Source organism: Phacochoerus africanus, chromosome 6 (genome assembly GCF_016906955.1).
Source record: "Phacochoerus africanus isolate WHEZ1 chromosome 6, ROS_Pafr_v1, whole genome shotgun sequence".
NCBI classification, from domain to species: Eukaryota; Metazoa; Chordata; class Mammalia; order Artiodactyla; family Suidae; genus Phacochoerus; species Phacochoerus africanus.
This window is the reverse complement of record NC_062549.1, coordinates 111,818,813-111,841,026: the sequence shown is the minus strand read 5'-3', so window position 1 is coordinate 111,841,026 and position 22,214 is coordinate 111,818,813. Positions and strand designations below refer to the sequence as shown.

General features: G+C 41.1%; 1 protein-coding gene across 3 annotated transcripts in view; it reads left to right on the top strand.

Moving 5' to 3' along the window:
* Positions 1-22,214, top strand: part of EEIG2 (EEIG family member 2) — a 74,300-nt gene that overhangs the window by 28,930 nt on the left and 23,156 nt on the right. For all 3 annotated transcript variants that reach the window (XR_007135592.1, XM_047785152.1, XM_047785150.1), the window contains exons 2-5: positions 4,124-4,244; positions 12,826-12,855; positions 18,218-18,334; positions 21,749-21,795. Coding sequence is in view for 2 of the 3 variants with exons in the window: in XM_047785152.1 (XP_047641108.1) it covers positions 4,124-4,244; positions 12,826-12,855; positions 18,218-18,334; positions 21,749-21,795 (315 nt within the window). In the remaining variant the exon portion in view is untranslated. The remainder of the gene's footprint in view (positions 1-4,123; positions 4,245-12,825; positions 12,856-18,217; positions 18,335-21,748; positions 21,796-22,214) is intronic.

The following is a 22,214-nucleotide window of genomic DNA, read 5'->3' as shown; positions in this document are numbered from 1 at the left end:
AATAATTTGGCTGAATAGCACTTTAAGATACCATTTAATTTTCATGTATTAGTCAATAAAGAAGGTTCTTAGGCAGTTCCCGTCGTGGCTCAGTGGAAATGAATCTGACTAGGAACCATGAGGTTACGGGTTCGATCCCTGGCCTCGCTCAGTGGGTTAAGAATCCAGCGTTGCTCTGAGCTGTGGTGTGGGTTGCAGATGCGACTTGGATCTGGCATGGCTGTGGCTGTGGTGTGGGCCGGCAGCTATAGTTCTGATTTGACCCCTAGCCTGGGAACTTCCATGTGCTGCAGGTGCAGCCCTAAAAAGGACAAAAAGACAAGACAAAACAAAACAAAACAAAAAAAGTTCTAAGGGTTTTTGTTTTTGTTTTTTAAAACACAACTAGAAAAAAATGGCCTGCAATGTTTATGTAATTTTGTTTCCGTTTTCAGATTATTCAGTTCTTAACAGTGTTCATTTGTTAATTACATTTTTATTTTAACAAAGTTGCAAGTGCTTATAGTTTAGAGTCCAAGTTCTACAAGGCATATTACAGAAAACTGCAGTCCCCAACCGCCTATTTGTCACATGACCTGATAGGGAAGGAGCCAGGAGAATAAATACACCAGCTCCTCGCTCCTGCCCGCTACATTTCCATTGTTTGTCCCCTTAGCACGTTCAGAGGCCGAGGGCAGGAGGGCCTGGTTGATCCAGCCCATAGCGACCAGCCTCCTGGGCCACAGAGAAGGGTAGAGTGGATCTGGAATGACAAAGAGAGAGTCAAGCCCATAGTTTTTATTTCCATGAATACTTTTTAGTTTCCTGTAGGTTCCTTTTTTTTTTTTTTTTCTTTTGGCAGCAGCCTATTCCTATAAATTCAATGTACTTTCTCTGATAATCTGTTTTTCTTCCAGCATAGTCATTGTTTAGTTCAAGTTGCTTTTTTTGCTATTCTTTCATATTAAGAGACGTTCCTTAAGTGTCTGCTTGTATTGGTGCCATATTAGTGCCGTATTAGTGCTGTTAAGCCCTGAAGTTTGATTAGAAGCTTTGTGCACATGGAGAGTGCTCACTGACTCAGGTTTTTACTACACATTGTTTTGTTGAGAACCTCAACTTCCATCTCCTTTTCTTTGGGGCTGGTTGGATTCCCCAGGGAATATTCTTTCCACATTTTGAGGAATATACCTCTGGCTCCAGCCTTCTGAGGAGCCAGGTTAAGAGAAGAAGGTTGGAGGTCTTGGCACTCAGGAAAGCACCTTTCTTTCACCCTCCTCCCCCAATATGGTGATGGCATCATGCCATTTTTAATACCTGCCCTCAACTCAGGTATTTCTGAGGTCCCTTTGTTTTACCGTGAGAGGGCAGTGATCTCAGTCTTCTGCAAGTGTCAAGAGAGAGGATCTGAGGTTCTGTTTCTAAAACAGTTTTCAATCAAGCCTTCTGCCTTTTGTCCTTCCTCCAACCTACTTCAACATTAGTTTTAGATTCCAGCTCTTGGCTTTCACTGTTACCAACTTAAGGTTTAGCTTTCTTCAATTTGCTTAATCCTTATCACTTGTCTGTCCCTGGACACTGTTGGGGTTTTTTTTTGGGGGGGGGTGTTTTTTTTTTTTTTCTACTGTCTAGTTCTCTTTGTCCTTGTGAGATGGTGACTTAAAAAAATTTTTTTTGGAGTTCCCGCTGCAGTACACCAGGTTAATGATCCAGCGTTGTCTCTGTGGCGGTGCCAGTTCAATTCCTGGTCTGGTGCAATGGGTTGAGGATCCAGCATTGCTGCACTTGTGGCATAGGTCACAGATCCCTGGCCCAGGAACTTCCATATGCTGCAGGTACAGCTGAAAAAGAAAAAAAAAATTTTTTTTAACTTAGAAGGTTTTGGGGGGAGCAGAGGCTAATATAGGTATGTACCTGCCATCCTTAATCAGAAGTTTTTATGTAATTTTATCAGAAAAGTAAAATAACAGGTTTTTTTTTAAATGTTGTTTCTGATTCTTGATCATATATCAGTGGTCTCAGGGACAGGAACAATCAGGTGCCCTGAAGCTCAGCATATACCTGAAGGGTCCAGGCATACTGGCACATTAGTATATCTGCATCCTTTTTTTTTTTTTTGGAAAGCTGCAGAGGCCACAGCTGACACCTTGTGAGGCCAAGAATTGTTGAGAAGGAAGCAACAATAAAAAAAATTCTAGTTTTATTTTTTCTTGCTTGTATTCTCATTATTTACTGATTTTTTTAAATTCACTTATTTTTGAGTGTACAGGTAAACTACTGCTTATCTTACTGGGGATGCCTGAGGTTACCTGACAAACACCTTCAGACCCATCCTTTGCCAAACAGCTCTCCTTCTGCCTGTGTTGTGACCATATATATAAATTGCACCCCTCCTGGATTTCTAGAAACTGCTCCAGGAACACATATACATTCTCTTCATATCCTAATTCCTTAAGTCACCTAAAGATTCCCAATGAGAAAAAAAAAGAACTAGTTATCACAGTTAAACCTATAATAAATACATGCCCTCCATTCTGTTTGTGTGTCTGTTTATAAGTAAACAAACATGCATACGCAAACACATACTTGGTTTTTTACATTATATTTGTCTTTGTACTTCTTGTTCTAGGATTTCTGTGCGTTGATGGAGAAATCTATTAAAAAAAAAAAACCTGATTGGTCCCGATACAAATTCATTTTATTCACTGAGGCAGCTACAAGTTGACTCCCTGTCACATCCACTCTCCTCAACCTTCATCTGAACTTAGAGCCCGTCCAGCATTTGCCGTCATCCTACAGTAGTAACCTCACCTGTTCCTTTCCTAAGAAAATGAAAACTCTTTAACCCGAGCTCTCTTGCCTTTCCCTTTTGCTTTCTGCAGCTTTATCTTTATTTTTGCCCCCTGGCTTTCTCTTCTTCCCATGTTAGAGAAATAATTACCTTTCTTTTCTAAGAGAATAGTAGAGGGAATAGCATGTGCAAAGGCCTGAAAACTTGAAAGAACAGCGTTGTTGGAAGAAATAGGCAAATGGGCCTTTGAGTTAAACAAGCCTGGCTTGAATGCTAGTTGTGCTACTTCCTACCTAAATGACCTTGAGTTAGCGTCTCTTCTTGTGCTTCATTGTCTTTACCTATTAAGTGAGAATAATGCCAGCTACTTCCTAGGGTAGTTGTGAGATTAAGGAGCATGTGGTAGAACGAAATGCCATTTGCAGCAACATGAATGGATCTAGAGATTATCATACTAAGTGAAGTAAGTCAGAGAAAGACAGATATCATACGGTATCACTTATATGTGGGATCTAATTTAAAAATGACACAGAAGAACTGATTTACAAATAGACTCACAGATTTCAAAATCAAACTTATGGTTACCAAAGGGGAAACATTGGGAGGAAGGATTAATCAGGAGTTTGGGATTAACATATACACACTACTGTATATAAAATATGTAACTAACAAGGACCAACTGTATAGCACAGGGAAGTCTACTCAATATTCTGTAATAACTTATATAGGAAAAGAATCTGAAAAGTGATGGATATATGTGTGTGTGTAACTGATTCACTTTGATGTATACCTTAAGCTAACACAACATTGTAAGTCAACTGTACTCCAGTAAAATTTTTTAAAAAGTAGCGTGTGATAAACACTCCATAAATGGTAGCTGCCGTTGCTCTTATGACTGGAATAGGAGTGAAACTGTGACCGTAGTTCATTTTAGAATGAGTATTTTTTATGTTTTGTCTCTTACACTAACTATAAACTATAAGCCCCACAAGGTTAGAAATACTGTCATTCTCGTCTTCACATTTTAATCACCCAGCACATACTTATCACTCCTAATGTATGTAAACAAACGTGTGTTGAGTGAATGAAGTGTCATTTGTATTGACTAAATTGGTAGGTAAGTAAATTCACTTTTTTTTCAGTTTCCCATGGCTAATTAAAACCTTCTAAAGATTTTCATATCACATTGTTAGGACTTTGTTTTCTCCATGTTTCACTGTTTCCAGACACTGGCTTTTAATATATCATGTTTGCATTACAGACCTGAGTGAAAGAATGTGCTTTTTAACATGTCGTCAATAATAGATATTAACTGTTGTTTTTTGTTTTGTTTTGTTTTTGTTTCCCCTTCAGGGAGGTGGTGCAAGCAAACTGTGTTCACTGGAAAAAGAAGTTCTCGTTTATGTGCAAAATGAGTGCAAGTGCCGCCACAGGCATCCTGGATCCTTGTATCTACAGAGTATCTGTGAGGAAGGTATAAAAATAGCCCATTACTTCTCCCCTTTCAGAAACCATAATTAGTTCCGTAATCACTGACTCACTTTATTTAGCTCTACTTTATTGTTAGAGCTTATACACGATTTCACTTCATACTTGTCGCAGTAATTTAAATTACGGTGACAAATGTGAAGAATATGAAGTTACAAATTAAAACATAACAAGAACCTTCATCTCATCCTCGCTATACATATAAGTATTAATCTGATTGTATTAGTTTGGGGGCTATATATGTCTGTATCCTGCCATTCAATTTGTATTTGTTATGCATTGTTTTTAGGGACTTTTACCTATTTTGTGTCTAAAAACAACCCTGAAAATGGTGTTGTTTTTTCCATTTTCAGGAAAACAGGCTCAGAGAGGTTGTTACTTGCGCAAATTCACAGAGCTAATAAACAGCAAATTAAGAATTCAAGCTCATAGAGTTCCCGTCGTGGCGCAGTGGTTAACGAATCCGACTAGGAACCATGAGGTTGCGGGTTCAGTCCCTGCCCTTGCTCAGTGGGTTAACGATCTGGCGTTGCCGTGAGCTGTGGTGTAGGTTGCAGACGTGGCTCGGATCCCGAGTTGCTGTGGCTCTGGCGTAGGCCGGTGGCTACAGCTCCGATTCAACCCCTAGCCTGGGAACCTCCATGTGCCGCGGGAGCAGCCCAAGAAATAGCAACAACAACAAAAAAACAATAACAACAACAAAAGACAAAAAAAAAAAAGAATTCAAGCTCACATTTTTCTAAGGACTTGTTTTCTTTTTTTGTTTTTATGGATTTCCTTTTCATATATCAGGTTGAGGCATAATACCAATTATCTACAAAAATAGCTGTCTCAGATTGGTTCAGCTTAATGAGTCTATGATCCTGCCTTTTTTGGGTGAGAAAGAGAAAATCATTAGGAAACTACTGCTGGTGAATTAAACTCCTGGCCTTAAAATGTAAACTTTATGTTTTATTTTATAAACATTTTTTAAATTACCAAAGTAATACCCATACATGTTGTAAAATTAAGTAGAGAAGTATTTAGAATGAAAAGCAAGAATCCCTTGCCTCATGCTTTTTCTTTGGCATCCTTCTGTATCTGGTAAAAGGTTGTATTTTTAGCTTTTTTCTTCTGCTTTTTGAGTGAACTGATAGCGCTCTGATATCTATAGCTATATTTTAAATTCTCTTATATTGCTTAATCTGCTCAGTTAAAATATTACTCAAGTACATGTGTACATTTTATAAGCCTTTAATAAAAATAGACGTCTAAAACAGTCATTTGGAGCAGCAATAATGGAAAGGAGCCTTCCTTGAGGGAAGTATGGTGCAGTGATCGTGTTTATGGCATCATGTTGACCCGGGTTTGAATCCCGAATTTGCTGTTTTTTAACTGCGAAGCCCTAGGCAATTCCCCTAACTTTAAAAAAAATCAGTTTCCTTTTCCAAATAAGGATATAATAACTTCCACATGGAGTTATTAGGATTTGCTAAGATAAAAGTAAATTAGCCTACCTTCTTCCCTTCCTACCTCAATTCCTGCTGTGGCTTTTACATTGGAACTTTTTCTAAATGGATTTTAAATCATGATTTTTTGAAACATGATCGATCAGTCTTTGGATTTTAAGAAAAAGAAAATATGAAACCAAGTTATAGTAAAACACAACTCACAATCTTTTTTTTCCTGCTGTTTAAGGTAGGCCTGTCCATCTGAGTTAAACCAGTTCCTCAGACAGTAGTGGTTTGGTATATTTGTTAAGGCATATATAATAAGCTGCTGAAACAGAGACTCAAATATGCAGTGACTTAAGCAAAACAGAAATGTATGTCTCTCTTGAGTAATTGCCAAGGGGTCCCAGGCTGGTAGAGCAGCTCTGCCATCTTCCCCATATGGTGCCCATTTTTAGATCCAAGTAAGTTGCTATAGTACCGTTGTCTCTCTACCCACAAGAAAATAGAAAAAGCCACAGAAAACAAATGCATTCCTTTTTAAGGCATGACTCAAAAGTGATGGCCATAGCTTTTGCTCATGTCGCACTGGTTATAACTTAGTTACCTGGCCACACCAAACTGGAAGAGTGGCTATCAGATTCCAACATTAAAGAAGGAAAGAATAGATGTATATGAATCTAGCATTCTCTTGCCAAGCTTGGTAAATGGAAGTATTTACTGAGCTTAATCTACCTTATCCTGTCTAACTATTACATAAAAGTAAGAACCCATAAAGAAAAATCATAAAACTCAACTATATATGGACCCCCAGCCATTAAAAAACTCAGCTGTGTAAACAGTTTCTGCATTGCAAAAAAATACCTTAAGCAAAGTTATTAATTGGGAAATATCTGCAAATTGTGTCAGAGGACTAATTTCCTTAGTATAGAAAGAATATCTTCAAATAAATAAATAAGAAAAAGATGAAGATCTTTTTTAAAAAAATAGGCAAGGGACAGAATATACATTTCACAAAAAGGAAAATGTACATAGCTTTTAAACATATAAGTTAGTCTCATGTATGTTAAAATTACAAATAAGATTCCCTTTTTTACCTATAAGTTTGACAAAGATTAAAAAATTTGATAATGTGGGAGTTCCCACTGTGGCTCGGTGGAAACAAATCTGAGTAGTATCCATGAGAATGCAGGTTCAATCCCTGGCCTCGCTCAGTGGGTTAAGGTTCTGGCATTGCCATGAGCTGTGGCGTAGGTCACAGACACGGCTCAGATCTGGAGTTGCTGTGGCTGTGGTGTAGGCCAGCGGCTACAGCTCCGATTTGACCCTAACCTGGGAACCTCCGTATGCCACTGGTGCAGCCCTAAAAAGACCAAAAAAAAAGTTTGATAATGTACTCTGTTGCTTAGGACATAGGGAAGCCATCTGTTACCAGTGAATGAGTATGTAAGTATGTGAATGCCTATAATGTGCCAGGTACTGTCTAAGGCCCTGAAAAGACAGTGGTGACCTGGAGGGAGTTCCTGCTGCCAAGGACAGGAACTAGTTGCAAATGAGCAGAGAGTGGTAGGAATGCAGAGAGTTAGCATGTAAACAAATAAGATTATTTCGATAGTGATAAGTGTTACGTTATACATTGAAGAGATAGAAAATAACTTAGGAAGAGAGATTGTTCTAGAAAATTGGAGGAAGCATCAGTGATGACTTTTCTGAAAGGTAACATTTAAAGGGGAGGCACCCAGGAGTTCCCATCATGGCTCAGTGGTTAATGAACTCAGCTAGTATCCATGAGGACGTAGGTTCGATCCCTGACCTTGCTTAGTGCATTAAGGTGTAGGCCGGTGGCTACAGCTCCAATTGGACCCCTAGCCTGGGAACCTCCATGTGCCACCGGTACAATCCTAACTAGACAAAAGACAAAAAATAAATAAAGGGGAGGCACCCATGTTAAAGATCTAGGGAAAGGCTATTCTAAAGGAGTAGGGCATTGCATTAGTCAGCAATGCAGAGAAATGGAAAATATGTATATATTCATATATATGAATATCAAATATATAATCTATGCTCTATAGTATATTCAATATAGTGTATTCAATAGAATATATATTCAATAGAATTATATATAAGATTTATATATAAGAAATTGATTACACAATTGTGGAGGCTGGGAATTGCCACAATTTGTCATCTGCAAGTTGGGGACCCTGGAAAGCCGGTGGTGTAGTCTGGAGTCCAAAGCCTTAAGAACTAGAAGAACCAATGGTATAAGTCCCAGTCCAAGTTCAAAGGCCCAAGGCCTAGTGTGAGGGCAGAAGAAGACCAAGTCTTGGCTCAAACGGAGAATTCAGCCTTTCTCTGTCTGTTTCTGATATTCATGTCCTCAGCAGATGAGGTGATGCCCACCCACATGGGGAGGACAGTCTGCTTTACTCGGTCAACCAATTCAAGTGTCCATCTCGTCAAGAAACACCCTCACAGACACACTGAGAAATAATGTTTAACCAAATTATCTGGATACCCCATGGCCCAGTCAAGTTGACTCATAAAATTAACCATCACAAACCTGAAAGTAAAAAGGCCCTTTGTTAGTTTGCTAGGGCTGCTGTAACAAAGCACCACAAGCTGACTGGCTTAAGACAACAGAAATGTATTGTCTTACACTGGAGGCCAGAAGTCCAAAATCAAGATGACAGCAGGGCCATGCTCCCTCTGCAGGAGCTAGGGGAGAAACTGTTCCATGCCTTTCTCCTAGTTTCCTACTAGCCTAAGGCCTTCCTTGACTTGTAGATACATATCATTCCAGTTACATACTGTCTTCTCCCTTTGTGTCTTTATATCATCTTCTCTTTGTGCATGTCTGTCTGTATTCAAATTTCCCTTTTTTTAAAGACGCTAATCATATTGGAGTAAGACTTCATTTTAACTTGATTGTCTATGTAAAGACTCTCTTTACAAATAGGGTCATACTCTGAAGTACTACAGGTTAAGATTTCAACATATCTTTTAAAGCAGCACAATTCATAACAGGCCCTGAGATTATAATAAACCTAGGAGGATTTTATGCTTCTGAAACTAATGGACCAGCTTGTTACAGACGATACTTCCCTCTGACAACAACCGGAAAAGCTAGGGAAAATATTAAAAATAGCTGCTTCAAGGCATCAGAAGCTGCCAAGGCAATAAGGAAGAGGCTTAGAATCATAGACAAGGGAAGCGTAAAGAGATGAGCCTGACATTTTGCATTGCTTTTACCCTCAAACCATTGGCTAATTTGTAAGTAGTTGCTAAGGAGCTGAGCCAGAAGCAGGGATGAAGAGATAGAAGCTGAGCTGAGATTCTGGCAGTTTTGCAGGACTAAAGGGACAAAAATGGAGTCTAGGGCCCACCTGAAGAAGGAGCCTTGGTAAATACCTCAGGCTTTTTGTTGGAATTCCCTAAGAGTTTCAGCATAGAAGGAGAAGTATAATGGCTATAGATTGACCCTTACAAGGACTGAAACTCAGCCTCCAATCAGCTCAATCACCTGACCTTACTACTTACCAGAGGCAAATGTATATCTTTTCTGGAGGAGGAGAACATTATTCTGAGCCTAAAATTATTTCTTCAATTTATCATGCACAAAATTTACAAAGCATACTGAAAGACATGTCTACATAATCAAAAGGAAAAATATGTACTAAAAACAGACTCATGGGCATTCTCTTGTGGCACAGTGGGTTAAGGTATTGTCACTGCAGTAGCTTGGGTCACTGCTGTGGTGTGGGTTTGATCGCTGGCCCAGGAACTTTCACGTGCAGCAGATACAGCCAAAAACAAAACAGACTCATGAAACGCTCAGGTTTGGAGAAGATCTAAGACAAACTTTTTACAATAATTGTAATTAGTGAACAATATGGGAAATTAGAGAACTAGAAACTATTTAAAAGATCAGCTAGAATTTTAGAACTGATAAATACAATATAACTAAAAGCTGAGTAGATGAAACTGAATCTCAGCAGATGTATTTAACAGCAGTTTGTCACAACTGAAGAAAGCTTTGAGAAATAAGACAGAAGAAAATATCCAGACTAAAATCACAGAGAGGAAAAGGGTGGAATACACAAAACAGAGTGTAGGCATGGGAAGCAGTGTAAAAGGCCGACGTATATGTAATTGGGTCCTAGAAGGAGAGATGAGAGATTGTAGCTGAGAATCTTCTAAAACTGATGAAAGATATTGAGCCACAGATTCAAAAGTGCTATGAATCTTATGCAGGATAAACAGCAAATCTGGAATGTTTTTGTTGTCGTTGCTATTGTTGTTGTTGTTTACGGCTGCACAAGCAGTATACGAAAGTTCCCAGGGCAGGGGTTGAATCCAAGCTGCAGCTGTGGCAATGCCAGATGCCTTAACCCACTGCACTGGGCCCGGGGATTGAACCTGCACTTCCTGAGCTGCTGCAGTCTGATTCTTAACCCACTGCAACTGCAGGGTAACTCCAAATCTGGCATGTTTTAAGATAGAAGACCCTCCTGGCTGGAACATGGAAAACATAGGGAAGTTCTTAGAAACATTGGATCAGGTAGGTCCTTATAGGAGTTTAGATTTTATTGCAATATTATTTAGAATCAGTTTGAAGATTTTAATGATCTTATAAGATCACTTTTGCTCCTATGTGGAAGATGAATTGCAGAGACCACTTGAGTTGGGATACTTCAGGTGAGGAATCGTTATATTTTGGCATGGAGTTCTAACAGTAGAGGCAGTATGATTCAGAGTGTGTTTTGAAGGCAGACCCCCCCAACTAATGGATTTCATATGGTGAATGAGGAAAAAGGAATTGAGAATAACTCTTAGACCTTTTGCCTGCACATATAGGAAGATGGTTGTGCTCTTTAAGACTCAAAGTGGAATAGTTTCAGAGGTAGATAATTAGAGATCAGTAGGCCTGTTTTGGCCATATTAAATTTGAGGTGTCTATGAAACCTCAGGTGGACATGTTATTTAGGCATTTAAAATACTAATCTGGAACTTAGGGAAGAAGTTCAGACTAGAGATAAAGATTTGAGAGTCATCAGTATACAATATTTATTTAAAGCCGTAGACTCAAACGGGATAAGCCAGGGAGAAAATATAGCCAGAGATGACAAAGAGGCTCTAGACCAAACCCTTGGAGATGGTATAGAATTACCTAGCAGGTACAGGAAAGGAGCAAGAATTCATATATATCACTTCTTATATACTTTTGGCCAGACTTTTTTGTGTGTGTGCATACCCGAAGCATGCACAGCTTCCACGGCCAGGGATTGAACCCACACCACAGCTGTGACCAAACCCACAGCAGTGACAATGACTTTTGGCCAGCTCTTAGTCACACTACCATAGTAAAAAAAGAAAGTGGAAAATGTAGTCAGTTACTTTATTTGGGGTAGCCAACACCTGACTAAAAATATAGGATTCTCTTAGGGAGGGGGGCAGTGTGGATGGTTAGGGTACACCGCCCATTCTTCCCACAGAGGTTGAATAAAAGAGTGGGCCTGCAAGACAGGAGCAGCCAGTGAACTAGGACTAAAACTAGGCAACTGTGACACGATGGAAGTTCAGAGACCAAAAAAATGGTATGAGAAAGGAAGCTGAGCGGCTAGGCCTGTCAAATCCTGCTGTGAAATTAAGTAAAATGAATACAAAGCCCTTGGCTTTGATGACAGCGGAGATGGTGGGTAACCCTAGGAGCCACTGCAGAGGGAAAATGGGGCAAAGACCCAATTAGAGTAGATTGACTAGAGAGTGGGTTACAGCAAATTTAGATAAGTCTTCTGAAGTGTTTGGCTGTAGAGGGGAGCAAAGAAAAGAGTTAGTAGAGACAGGGGTCATCTGGAGAAAGGTTTGTTCTGCTTTGTTTAATGAAAAGTGCTATTAAGGCTATGGCAGTGGGAGTCCCCGCTGCGATGCAGTGGGTTAAGGATCGGCGTCTTGGGTTAGGGTCTGGCATTGGCCTCAGCTGCAGCTCAGATTCAATCCCTGACCCAGGAACTTCCATGTGCCATGAGTGCGACCAAAAAAAGAAAAAAAAAAAAGAAAAGTTTGTAACAATGACCTAATAAAGAGGGAAAATTTGGTCGTTCGTAACAGGGTAGATCTGGCAGCATGGCCACAGCCTGACCAGTGGGGCAAGGACAGCAAATATTCATGAACAATGGATCATGTCTCAACTTATTTAAATTCACCTCTTTAAAGATGAAAATGGTAGGTAATGCATTACATATCTGGTTTATGAAAGATGAGAGACAACTCCCTTCAGCAAACACAGTTTTAGAAGTGAGTGAGGAGAGAAAAATTTGGCCCTTATTTTCATGGCACACAATACAAAGTACATATACAGTGTGCTAGTCCACATTCTAAGTGTTTTACACTTAATTCTCGCATCTTTGTGATGTCCTAAATCCAGAGATTTAGCACATTAATGTAGTTATATATTTTAAAGTAAAATGTTAAGAAATAGTATTTTTTCTTATTTTTTCACTTTTGCCAGTCTTACTCATATTAGGTAAGCAATGCGAGAGTTTCTACTCTACTACCACGGAACAAGGCTATGTATGTTAAGTGGAAAAAAGTAAGATAGAGAATAGTATGTATAGTGTGCTATCATTCGAGTAAAGGGGGAGATTGTGTGTGTGTGTGTGTGTGTGTACACATGCATGCATGTTACATATGTGTATGTACATACATGTACATATATACACATCTTTTGGACAATTCCTAAAAATTGATAGCAGTGATTCTCTATAGGATGAGGGTTTCCACTCTTGTTGAAATCTTTGTACAATGGATTATTAATATGCTTAACTAAGTAATTTAACCTTTCTTTGGTGATTCAGGTTCTTGCAATGTGTCCAGGATATTTTTTGGCAATTTATTCCTCAGCAAATGGATTAAATATTAGCTTATCTTCTCACCATTTTTGAGATGCTAATAATAATTTTAAAAATTCTGGTCATTTGCTGGAGAGAGGGCATCCAAATAGTTGGATGTGAGATCATCAGAATATTAGTCTATATTTGCCAGCATGTAAATGTCTACTTCAGAATTATTTGGCATATATATAATTTTAAATCTTTAACTGTGTGATAGCCTTATAGTGTTTTCTATCTTTGGCAGGAATTAAAAGGTGGAAAAGCTTATGCAAAGGTAAGTCTGTTTTCTTTAACTCTTTTGGACTTTGTAATATCACTCATTGCTATTTATAAGCTTAAAAATGAAATGGTTTGCTTTTCTAGTTGCTGTTCAAGTTTGGCTGTTTTTAAATATAGCAACTTGGAGAGTGAATCGTTGAATACAATTAATTATAGGCCCATTCTTTCTAAATGCTGATTATGCGATGTTATTCCCAAGTTTCAGCTTCCTTACTGGGAGATGATCTCTGGTTTGCATTAAACAATAGTGGCTGTAGATTCAGTCTCCCTTGGGACGTATTTCAGTCCCCCCAACCCCCAGTGGAGCGGGACCCCCCTCTGGGCTCCCTTAGCACTCTATATAGACATGATCAACACTGTCCTTTATACTTTTACTAGCTATGTGGAATTACCAGTAAGTGTGCTCACTTTTTTGCTGTATAGAAGGAACCAGTAGTTAATACCACCTGATACCCACATACCCTGTTTTATTTCCAGTCTCTGTGATGGTCTTTCCATCAATCCAGTCATCTAAGCCGAGAACCAGGGCCCTGGTTTCAACCATCAAATCCACCTAACTCCATAAACTGGTTGCTCGCAATGTCAATTAGGATGCTCTTTGCTACAAGTCACAGGAAACCCTCCTCACCTAAGAGATTTTTTTTCCATCTCGTAAAGCAAGTAGATATGAGATAGAGCTAAAAATATATGAGATAGAGCTACTCCAGGACTGGTTAATCCACTGACTAAAAACATCATCCAGAACCCATGTCACTTTTCTCTTTGTCTTCTTGCATTCTTTCTGTGATGGTTTGGTCCTTAGTCCCTGGGTGGCTGGCTGCTCAAGTGTTAACATATGACAAAACCCAGCTGATTCTCCATGTGTGACTTTTTTTTGAGTGAGAAAACTTTTCCTAGATGCCCCCCAGAGGATTTCCCAGTACCTTTGACTGGCCACAAGTGGGTCATACGCCTACTCCTAAACTAGTCGTGGGCGGTAGGAATGGATTGCCACAGTTAACTTAGACTAATTACAGTTTAACAGTCAGCAAAAGCTTGGCTTATTTTCCTTGTGCACCTGGATGAGCTAAGACTGGACACTTGAATAAAATCAGGTCTTGCTAGCAAGGAATGTCGGGGCTTTGAATGGTGGGTAGGCAAAAAACAGGGTCTGCTGTGATTGACACATCTTGACTTCTCCCTTCTGAAAAGTTTTGAAACCATAAAATCTGCATTGGCCTCCTATCTTGTTCTCTGCCTCTATTGTCTCCTTCCAGTTCATTCCCTGTGTTATTGCCAGGGTGATCGTTCTAAAATTCAGAAATAATACTATGCTTTCCCTACTTTTAGCCCTTCAGCTGCTCTCTATTGCCTGTAAAGGAAAATGAAATGAAAAGTCCTTGACCTAGCATATTAGACCATCTTGGTTGGTAAATCGTATCTGCACCTGCACACACATGCACACACTCAGCCTTGTGCTTCAGACATACTGTCTCAGAAACTTCCTCGAGTGTGTCGTGCTGTTTAGTCTCGTTGCCTTGTGACTTGATATTTTCTGCCATGTGTGTGCTTCTTATGAATCATGAAAACCTCAGCTTAGTCATCCCTCCTCACTGAGAAATTTTCTTTTCCTCTCTTTCTTGTAATTGTGCCTTCCTCCATTACAGCCCTTATTCTTTTTCATAGGAATATGTTTCCTTTTCTGTCTTCCCTTGAGTTCCCCAGAGTTCCCTTGTGGTGCAGCAGGTTAAGGGTCCAGCATTGTCACGGCAGTGGCTTGGGTCGCTGCTGTAGCATGGCTTTGATCCCTGGCCCAGGAACTTCCTCATGCCACAGGTGCAGAGAGAAAAAAAAAAAAAGGAACTATGAGCTCCCCAAGAATACGAATGAGTTATATTCCTAATGCCTAACATTACCTGGAATGAAGATGCTCAAAATGAATTGCCAGTTGAAGGAAGACCCACCACAGAGATACCTAGAATGTATGTATATGTGCCATTTTAATGAGACAGTTATCTCAGTGAAGCCAAAGAGAAAATCATAAAGAAATATGGACTCTCTCGTACCACAGTGGAATGTAAATTCTTTCAAGGCAGTTCTCCTCTGTCCTGTTCATCACTGGTTTCCAGTATCTAGAATAGGGTCTGGCACATAAAAGTTACCCAGTAAATGACCTTAATGTTTTCTTAATGACCAGGCTCTTTTTCTTTAAACTTGTGTATTGGTTAGTTAACACTGTAACAGTAATATTCCAACAGTGGATGATAAGCCAAAGGGCTATTTCTTATCCAAAAATATGTGCATTAGTTGCCTGCCGTGTGCCAAACATTGTTCCTGACACTATTCTAAGTACTAGCGATAAGGCAGTGAACAAAGTCTTCAAAAATCTGTACCTTTCGGGGGCACACATTCTAATGGCGGGTTGAAGGAGGGAGACAGACAATGAACAAATAAATATGAAAGGGGATGCACATGATGTGATGGAAACTACAAAGAAAAATAAAGCAGGAGTTCCCGTCGTAGCGCAACGGAAACAAATCCAGCTAGGAACCATGAGGTGGTGGGTTCCTTCCCTGGCCTCAGCCAGTGGGTTAAGGATCCCGCGTTGCTGTGGCTGTGGTGTAGGCTGACAGCCGTAAGTAGCTCCAATTCGACCTCTAGCCTGGGAACCTCCATATGCCGTGGGTGCAGCTCTAAAAATCAAAAAAAGAAAAAAGAAAAAGAAAGCAGATAAGGGGTAGAGGGTGACAGCCAGAGGGAAGGGGAGGGAGGAGGCAGGCATGTTTTAGAATGGTCAGGGAGGAGTTCCCGTCGTGGCGCAGTGGTTAACGAATCTGACTAGGAACCATGAGGTTGCGGGTTCGGTCCCTGCCCTTGCTCAGCGGGTTAACGATCCGGCGTTGCCGTGAGCTGTGGTGTAGGTTGCAGACGCGGCTCGGATCCCGCATTGCTGTGGCTCTGGCGTAGGCCGGTGGCTACATCTCCGATTCAACCCCTAGCCTGGGAACCTCCATATGCCGCAGGAGCGGCCCAAGAAATGGCAAAAAGACAAAAAAAAAAAAAAATAGAATGGTCAGGGAGATGACCTGTGAACATAGATCTGAGTGGAGTGAGGAAGAAGCCGAAGAAGATCTGGGAGAGAATGTCTCCGGCAGAAGAATAGGAAGTGCCGAAGGCCTCGAGCTGGTCTTGGCATCAGCAAGGAAAGCGACTTTATGGCTGGAAGAGTAAATAAGGAGCAAAGGGGGAAATGAAGCTGCCCGGGTAGCCATGGGCAGAGGCGCCAGAGACTATCAAAAGAGACAAGTCGCTCAAGGAGTTTTGCTCCAAAGAGGAGCAGAAGAAATGGTACAGTAGACTGGAGAGGGATGCAGGGTGAGGTTTGTTTTCTTTTGTCCATTAAGATGGGAGAAAGTCCAGTACGTGTGCGCGCTGATGGGAGTGGTGCAGTAGAGAGGGGTGAATTCCTGAAGCAGTGAACTTGAATAGGTGAGAGGAGAGCACTTGGCCCCAGACGCCGGCACAGCCAGCTCACTGACAGTAAGTGGGAAGGCGAATGCGGGACCACTGTGCACGTGGCTGGCTGTGAGGGCTTGTGGAAGTTGAGTGCTCTTTGGATTGCTTTTATTTCCAAGTGTCATAGGAAGCAGAGCTTCAGCAAAGAGTGCGGATGGAAAAGATTTTGGAGGTTCCGAGAGAAAGGGTAAGGTATGAAATAGGGCGTGTGGATGATGCCTGATCACAGAGCCACAGGAGTCTTCAGGGGTTCATTTGGACGTGGCTTTGCCCAGGGTGTGTCCAGGCTTTTCTGCTGATTTCTTGGGCCCCTAAGAGGCAGTAAGACTAGAGTAGCCATGCAGAGAAGAGGTAGCTGTTACCTGTAGTTTGCTGTTTTCCTGACCTCCTGCCTTTGGCACTCATGGCCCTTCAACTGGTCTCCTCAGTTCTTCTTCTTCATTCTTTGTGTACCAATTAAAAACCACTAAAATAATGCTCCAGCCTACGATTAAAATCCTCCTCTGGAATGCCATTCGTATATGCCCACTGCAGGTTTTAAAGCATTAAAGCAGGCAACTTAAAATCACAGCAGGGTTTGAAGTGTATAATACTTTTTATTATATATTCAGGGAGAAGTGCTTAATTAATTGCAAGCTCAAAACATTTTTTGTAATTAAAAGACTGTATACAGAGTTCCCTGGTGCCTCAGTGAGTTAAGAATCTGGTGGTGTCACTTCTGTCGCTGAGGTTGCTGCTGTGGTGCAGGTTCCATCCCTGGTCCAGGAACTTCCACATGCCATGGGTAAAACCAAAAAACTTTTACATGACTTTTAATTAGTCATGAAAAATAAACTTCGTTGTTCCAAAAATAATGGGAGTTCCCATTGTGGTGCAGTGGAAACAAATCCAACTAGTATCCATGCGGATGCGGGTTCCGTTCCTGGCCTTGCTCAGTGGGTTGGGTTCCTGCATTGCTGTGGCTGTGGTGTAGGCCGGCAGCTCTAGCTCCAGTTTGACCCCTAGCCTGGAAACTTCCACATACTGTGGGTGTGGCCCTAAAAAGCAAAAAATAATAGTAAGCAGGAGGATGGGTTTTTGTACCACTTGGAAATGAGAAATAGGGTTGAGCAACATCAAAGGAAGGAATCTTTGGTAGCATCAGAAAATGGGGACCAAACCTGGGTAGTAGTGAGAGGAAGGAGTGGGTTTGAGCTGAGCTTCTGGGTAACAGCAGAGAAGGTTGGTGTGGGGAAGGAGGGGAAGACGACTTCCTAAAGAGCAACTCAGCTTAAGGGGGCTCAGCGAGGCAAAGGTCTAAGGGGGAGGAACCTGTGCCAAACAAAGTGTGTGAAATACTTACATCATTTCGTTGTGGGGTGGAGACTGAGAACTTGACAACCTACGACTGTCTGCAGTCACCAGTGGTTAACTGGGAACAGACCAGAGCAGGGAAAGGGGGGTCGAATCCGTTTCCTGCGTGTGCACGTGGCCATGATCGATCTGCTAGTATTTCCCACAGTGCAGTGTGAGCACCACTGCTACTTGCGCTGATTTCAGTTATGTAATATGCATTATTTTACATTAACAGTTATATATTTTAATGGGTACAGAACAATGTATTTAGCAATCAAAGCTATAGTTTCAAAGACCGCATTACTTAAGACAGGTGTAGAACAGGTAATACATGTTTGCAAAAAGTGAGCCAATTTTTAAGACCTGTTAAGCAAAGAATAGAACAGATGTTCTTCAGTTGGCGAAAATTGCAAACAACTGAAATTTGGGACAACTTGGCTAGAGCATAGGTTGAATGTTTATTTTAAAGAGAATATGATAGAAGCCTAGCAGATATTCTATTAATATAATTCTCTTTCTTTTCATAGCTGGGCTTTGCAGATCTCAACCTGGCAGAGTTTGCTGGATCAGGAAATACCACTCGTCGCTGTTTACTGGAAGGCTACGATACCAAAAATACAAGACAGGATAATTCCATTCTTAAAGTAAGCACGTTTCCAGATTTACATGTCAACAAATGAGATTCTCTGCCTTTAAATAAGCATAAGCATGTAGTGTCAGGGGCAAGGCGGGAATCAATACTGAGATGCATAAGCTGACCACGCCACCGAAACACTCGCCACCTGGGAGGAAAAAACTACCCAAGTCACGGAAGCACTGAGAAGTAACAGATGTTCCCCTTCATGTTCCTAAGGTATTTCTCTGTGGTGCTGTGAGCATTCAGGGAAGAATCCACACAACCACTGCAGCCTAAGGGCTCATGGAGCGGAAGGAGCATCATAAGTGAATACCTTACAATGGTTATAGCTCCCAGGAGTGATTTCCCCGGCAGCTGTGGTGGACACATAGAAGTCACCAGGTTCTCTCGCAGCAAGTGAAGTGGCAGGCGCAACTCACATTGGGCATTTGCCCTGCTGTTTCCAGGCACCTTCAAGATCACATATTCTGGGGAACCCAGAGGGAACACACTTCAGAGAATTGGTGGGAGTGTTAAGGGAGACCGGTAGAGAAAACGTCAAGTAGCTTGCACCTAGCAAAACTCACTGGATAGACCTTTTGCTGTGTTTCAGGTTACCTTGTTAGGGTGAGTTATCTAATGATAAGAAAGGAAAATACTTCTGAATGAAAACTGAGTGGTCTGAAGTTCATGAACAAACAATTACCCTATACCTAACGGTTTTCAAACTCATTTGACTTGTGCCCGGCACTTAATAGAGTCTCCAATCGTGACTGTTGTTAAGGTTGTTGTTGTTATTGCCGTTATCATTATTATTCCCGGAAGAACGTAGTAAGATCCTATGGCTGATTCTTAAAAGGCAGTCAGCAGCTGGAGAATAGGAGCATTTCAGAAAGCGTTAGCAAAACTTTAAATTCTGGTCCAACAAAGAACACCATTTCCAAATAAGAGTAATCTAGCTGTTTGTTCATTCATTCATTCAACATTCAACCAGAGTTTTTTGAGTAGCCATAGGCTTCTCGAGCTTAAGGGCCATGGAGTGTGGCATCAGGGCTCTGTGTTTGTTCTTAGCTCTCTGGAGCCCTGTGTGAGACCTTCACCTCTGCCCCGCTATTTCCTCCTCTGTAAAAGGGGGATCTCAGTACCTGCCCCAGCAGGCTGTTCTTGGAGCCGAAGGAGCTACCACATGCAGTTTTGTCAGCACGCTTTAGTTGTGCGGAATAGGAATCCCTCAGGTTGGCTCATATGAAATAGAACTTTAGTTCAAACACAAGGACATCTCCCAGAGCCCGAGGATGGGAAGCTACAACCAGACCTGAACTCTCAGGAACTGAAGGAGCTTTCTAGGTCTTTTGGGGACTGTTCTTGGCTCTCCGCGTTATCGTTTTGTCTGTGGACCAGCGTCCTGTGCTTACTCACAGCTTCCCTGCCCTCCCTAGAACTTCAGCTGCTAAGTGGCGTTGGCTTGCTGTGATGCCAGCAGCATCTAGGAGGCAGAGGGAGGCTGTTCTTAGAGACTTTCTCCAAAAAGTCTTGACCTGGTAGGTTTCCCAAAATGTGTCTGTAGTAGTATACGCACGGAACACAAAAACATATGTCTACTTTAGGGCAGAGTGGATGTGCTTCAGATGCTAACTCCTCCTTCCCAGAGGTGGCGAGAACATTCGTTAAAGTCACATAGCACCTTGAGAGACAGGCTGATCCTCTGGTAGATAAAGAGGGACATAGAGCACCTCTAAGTTTTATTGAGCTATGATGCACAATTTACTGACCATCCAATTCACCAATTAAAGTATACAGTTGAATGGTTTTTAGTATCTTCCCTAGGTGTGTTCAACTATTGCCAGAATCAGTTTTAGGACATCTTCATGTCCCCCAAAAGAAACCTCTAATGTGGGAGGTACACTGGTGGCTCAGCGAGTTAAGAATCCAGCTAGCATCCATGAGGATGCAGATTCAATTGCTGCCCTCGCTCAGTGGGTTAAGGATCCGGCATTGCCATGAGCTGTGGTGTAGGTCGCAGATGTGGCTCAGATCCCATGTTGCTGTGGCTGTGGCGTAAGCCGGCAGCTGTAGCTCCAGTTGGACCCCCTAGCCTGGGAACCTCCATATGCCGCCAGTGCGGCCCTAAAAGAGCAAAAAAAAAAAGAAAGAAAAGAAACCTCATATGTGTCCAATCACAATCACTTCCCACTTTCCCCCAACTCTGTTCCTTTCCCCCAGCCCTGGTAACCACTAATCTGCTTGCTGTCTATGGATTTACCTATTCTGAACTTTTCATATAAATGGGATTCTAGAATATGTAGTGTTTTTTATGTCTGGCTTCTTTTACTTAGCATAATGTTTTCAAGGTTCATCCATGTTGTAACATGTATCAGTACTTCATTCCTTTTCATGGCTAAATAACTTTCCATTGCATGGTTATAATCACATTTTACTTATTCATCAGTTAGTGGTCATTTGGGTTGTTTGTACTTTTTAGCTGTTATGAACAATACTATGATGACGATTCATATATGAGTCTTGGTATGGGCATATGTTTTCATTTCTCTTGGGCATATATCCAAAAGTATGTACTCTTGGAGCGGAATTCTTGGGTCACATGGTAACTCTGCATTTAACTTTTTTTGCAGAACCACCTGTTTTTCAAAGTGGCTGAACCATTTCACATTCCCATTAGCAGAGTCTATAAGGGTTCAGATTTCTCCACATGTTGAGTACTTTTATTCTTTAGCTTCTTAGAGTAGGTATTTCAGATGCTGCTAATAGGCAGGTGGAGACTTGCATTAAGCATTTAAGTCTTTATGATAATCACATATAGAGATCGTCTGGAGGAAATGCCTGTTACTGTGGGTGAAAGGCCTTCTGGTTATTAAATAGTTTGGGGTGTCAGGAAGATCAGATATTTCTAAGCCTGGCATATTACAAGGTTTACGAAATAATTGTTGCCTGAATGAATAAAATCATGATTGATACATATATTTATTCATGTTTTCTGGTCCAACGTTAAACCAAAGGCCAGAAACATTCTGCTCTTGGAGGCCAGCAGCAGGCACACCCGCAAACACCATCGTGACAAACACACGGGAGGAGAACATTTCAGGCTCTTGAGCACTATAGGCATCCGAGAGGGATGGCGGATAAAATGGACCAGAACAGCAAACACCCGCAGGATTGTCCCTTGTGAAGCCCTTGCTTTGTGTTTCCATCTTTTCCACTCTTACTTGTGCAGTTTAAAAAGGTTTGAGTGTTAAAAATTATTTTTAACCTCTCTCTTTATAAAGCAGCAATTCAGCATTGGATGTAACCCAACTCAGCAGTCATTTTATTTAATACTTTCTAAATAGGTTACACCGGACTGTGGAGGTGCACAGATTAGCAGAACATGGCTTCTCCTCTTGAGACCTTTTATAATTACAGTCTTTCTTCTTGTTATGTTTAGGTTTTGATCAGCATGCAACTGATGTCTGGTGACCCATGTTTTAAAACGTAAGTCGATGCTCAGCAAATGAGTCAGTTATCTGAAGGTGTGATAGTGCTTTGTTTGCTTCAGTGTTCACATTCGTATTTTGTCATGCTCGTAGGCTAATTCCAGTCAAGGCCTAGTTCCTCTCCTGGGACACTGACCTGACCTTCACAGAAGTTATCATTACTTATCCCCAAACAAACTCTCCACACTCTAAATTATTTAAGTTATGAGTCTTTTGTCATCTTCAGGCTTTGGGTAAAATTATACAAATTAAAAATTTTAATTTGACCTCTGTGGACTTATTCATGTCGTCACCAAATGCCTGTAAAGTGCCATGTGCTAGGCCCGAATTTAGACTCTCAAGGAACAGCAGAGAAAAAAAGCAGATCAAGTCCCTGACATCTTGGAGCTTATCTTCTCAGAGGCAAACAAACAGCAG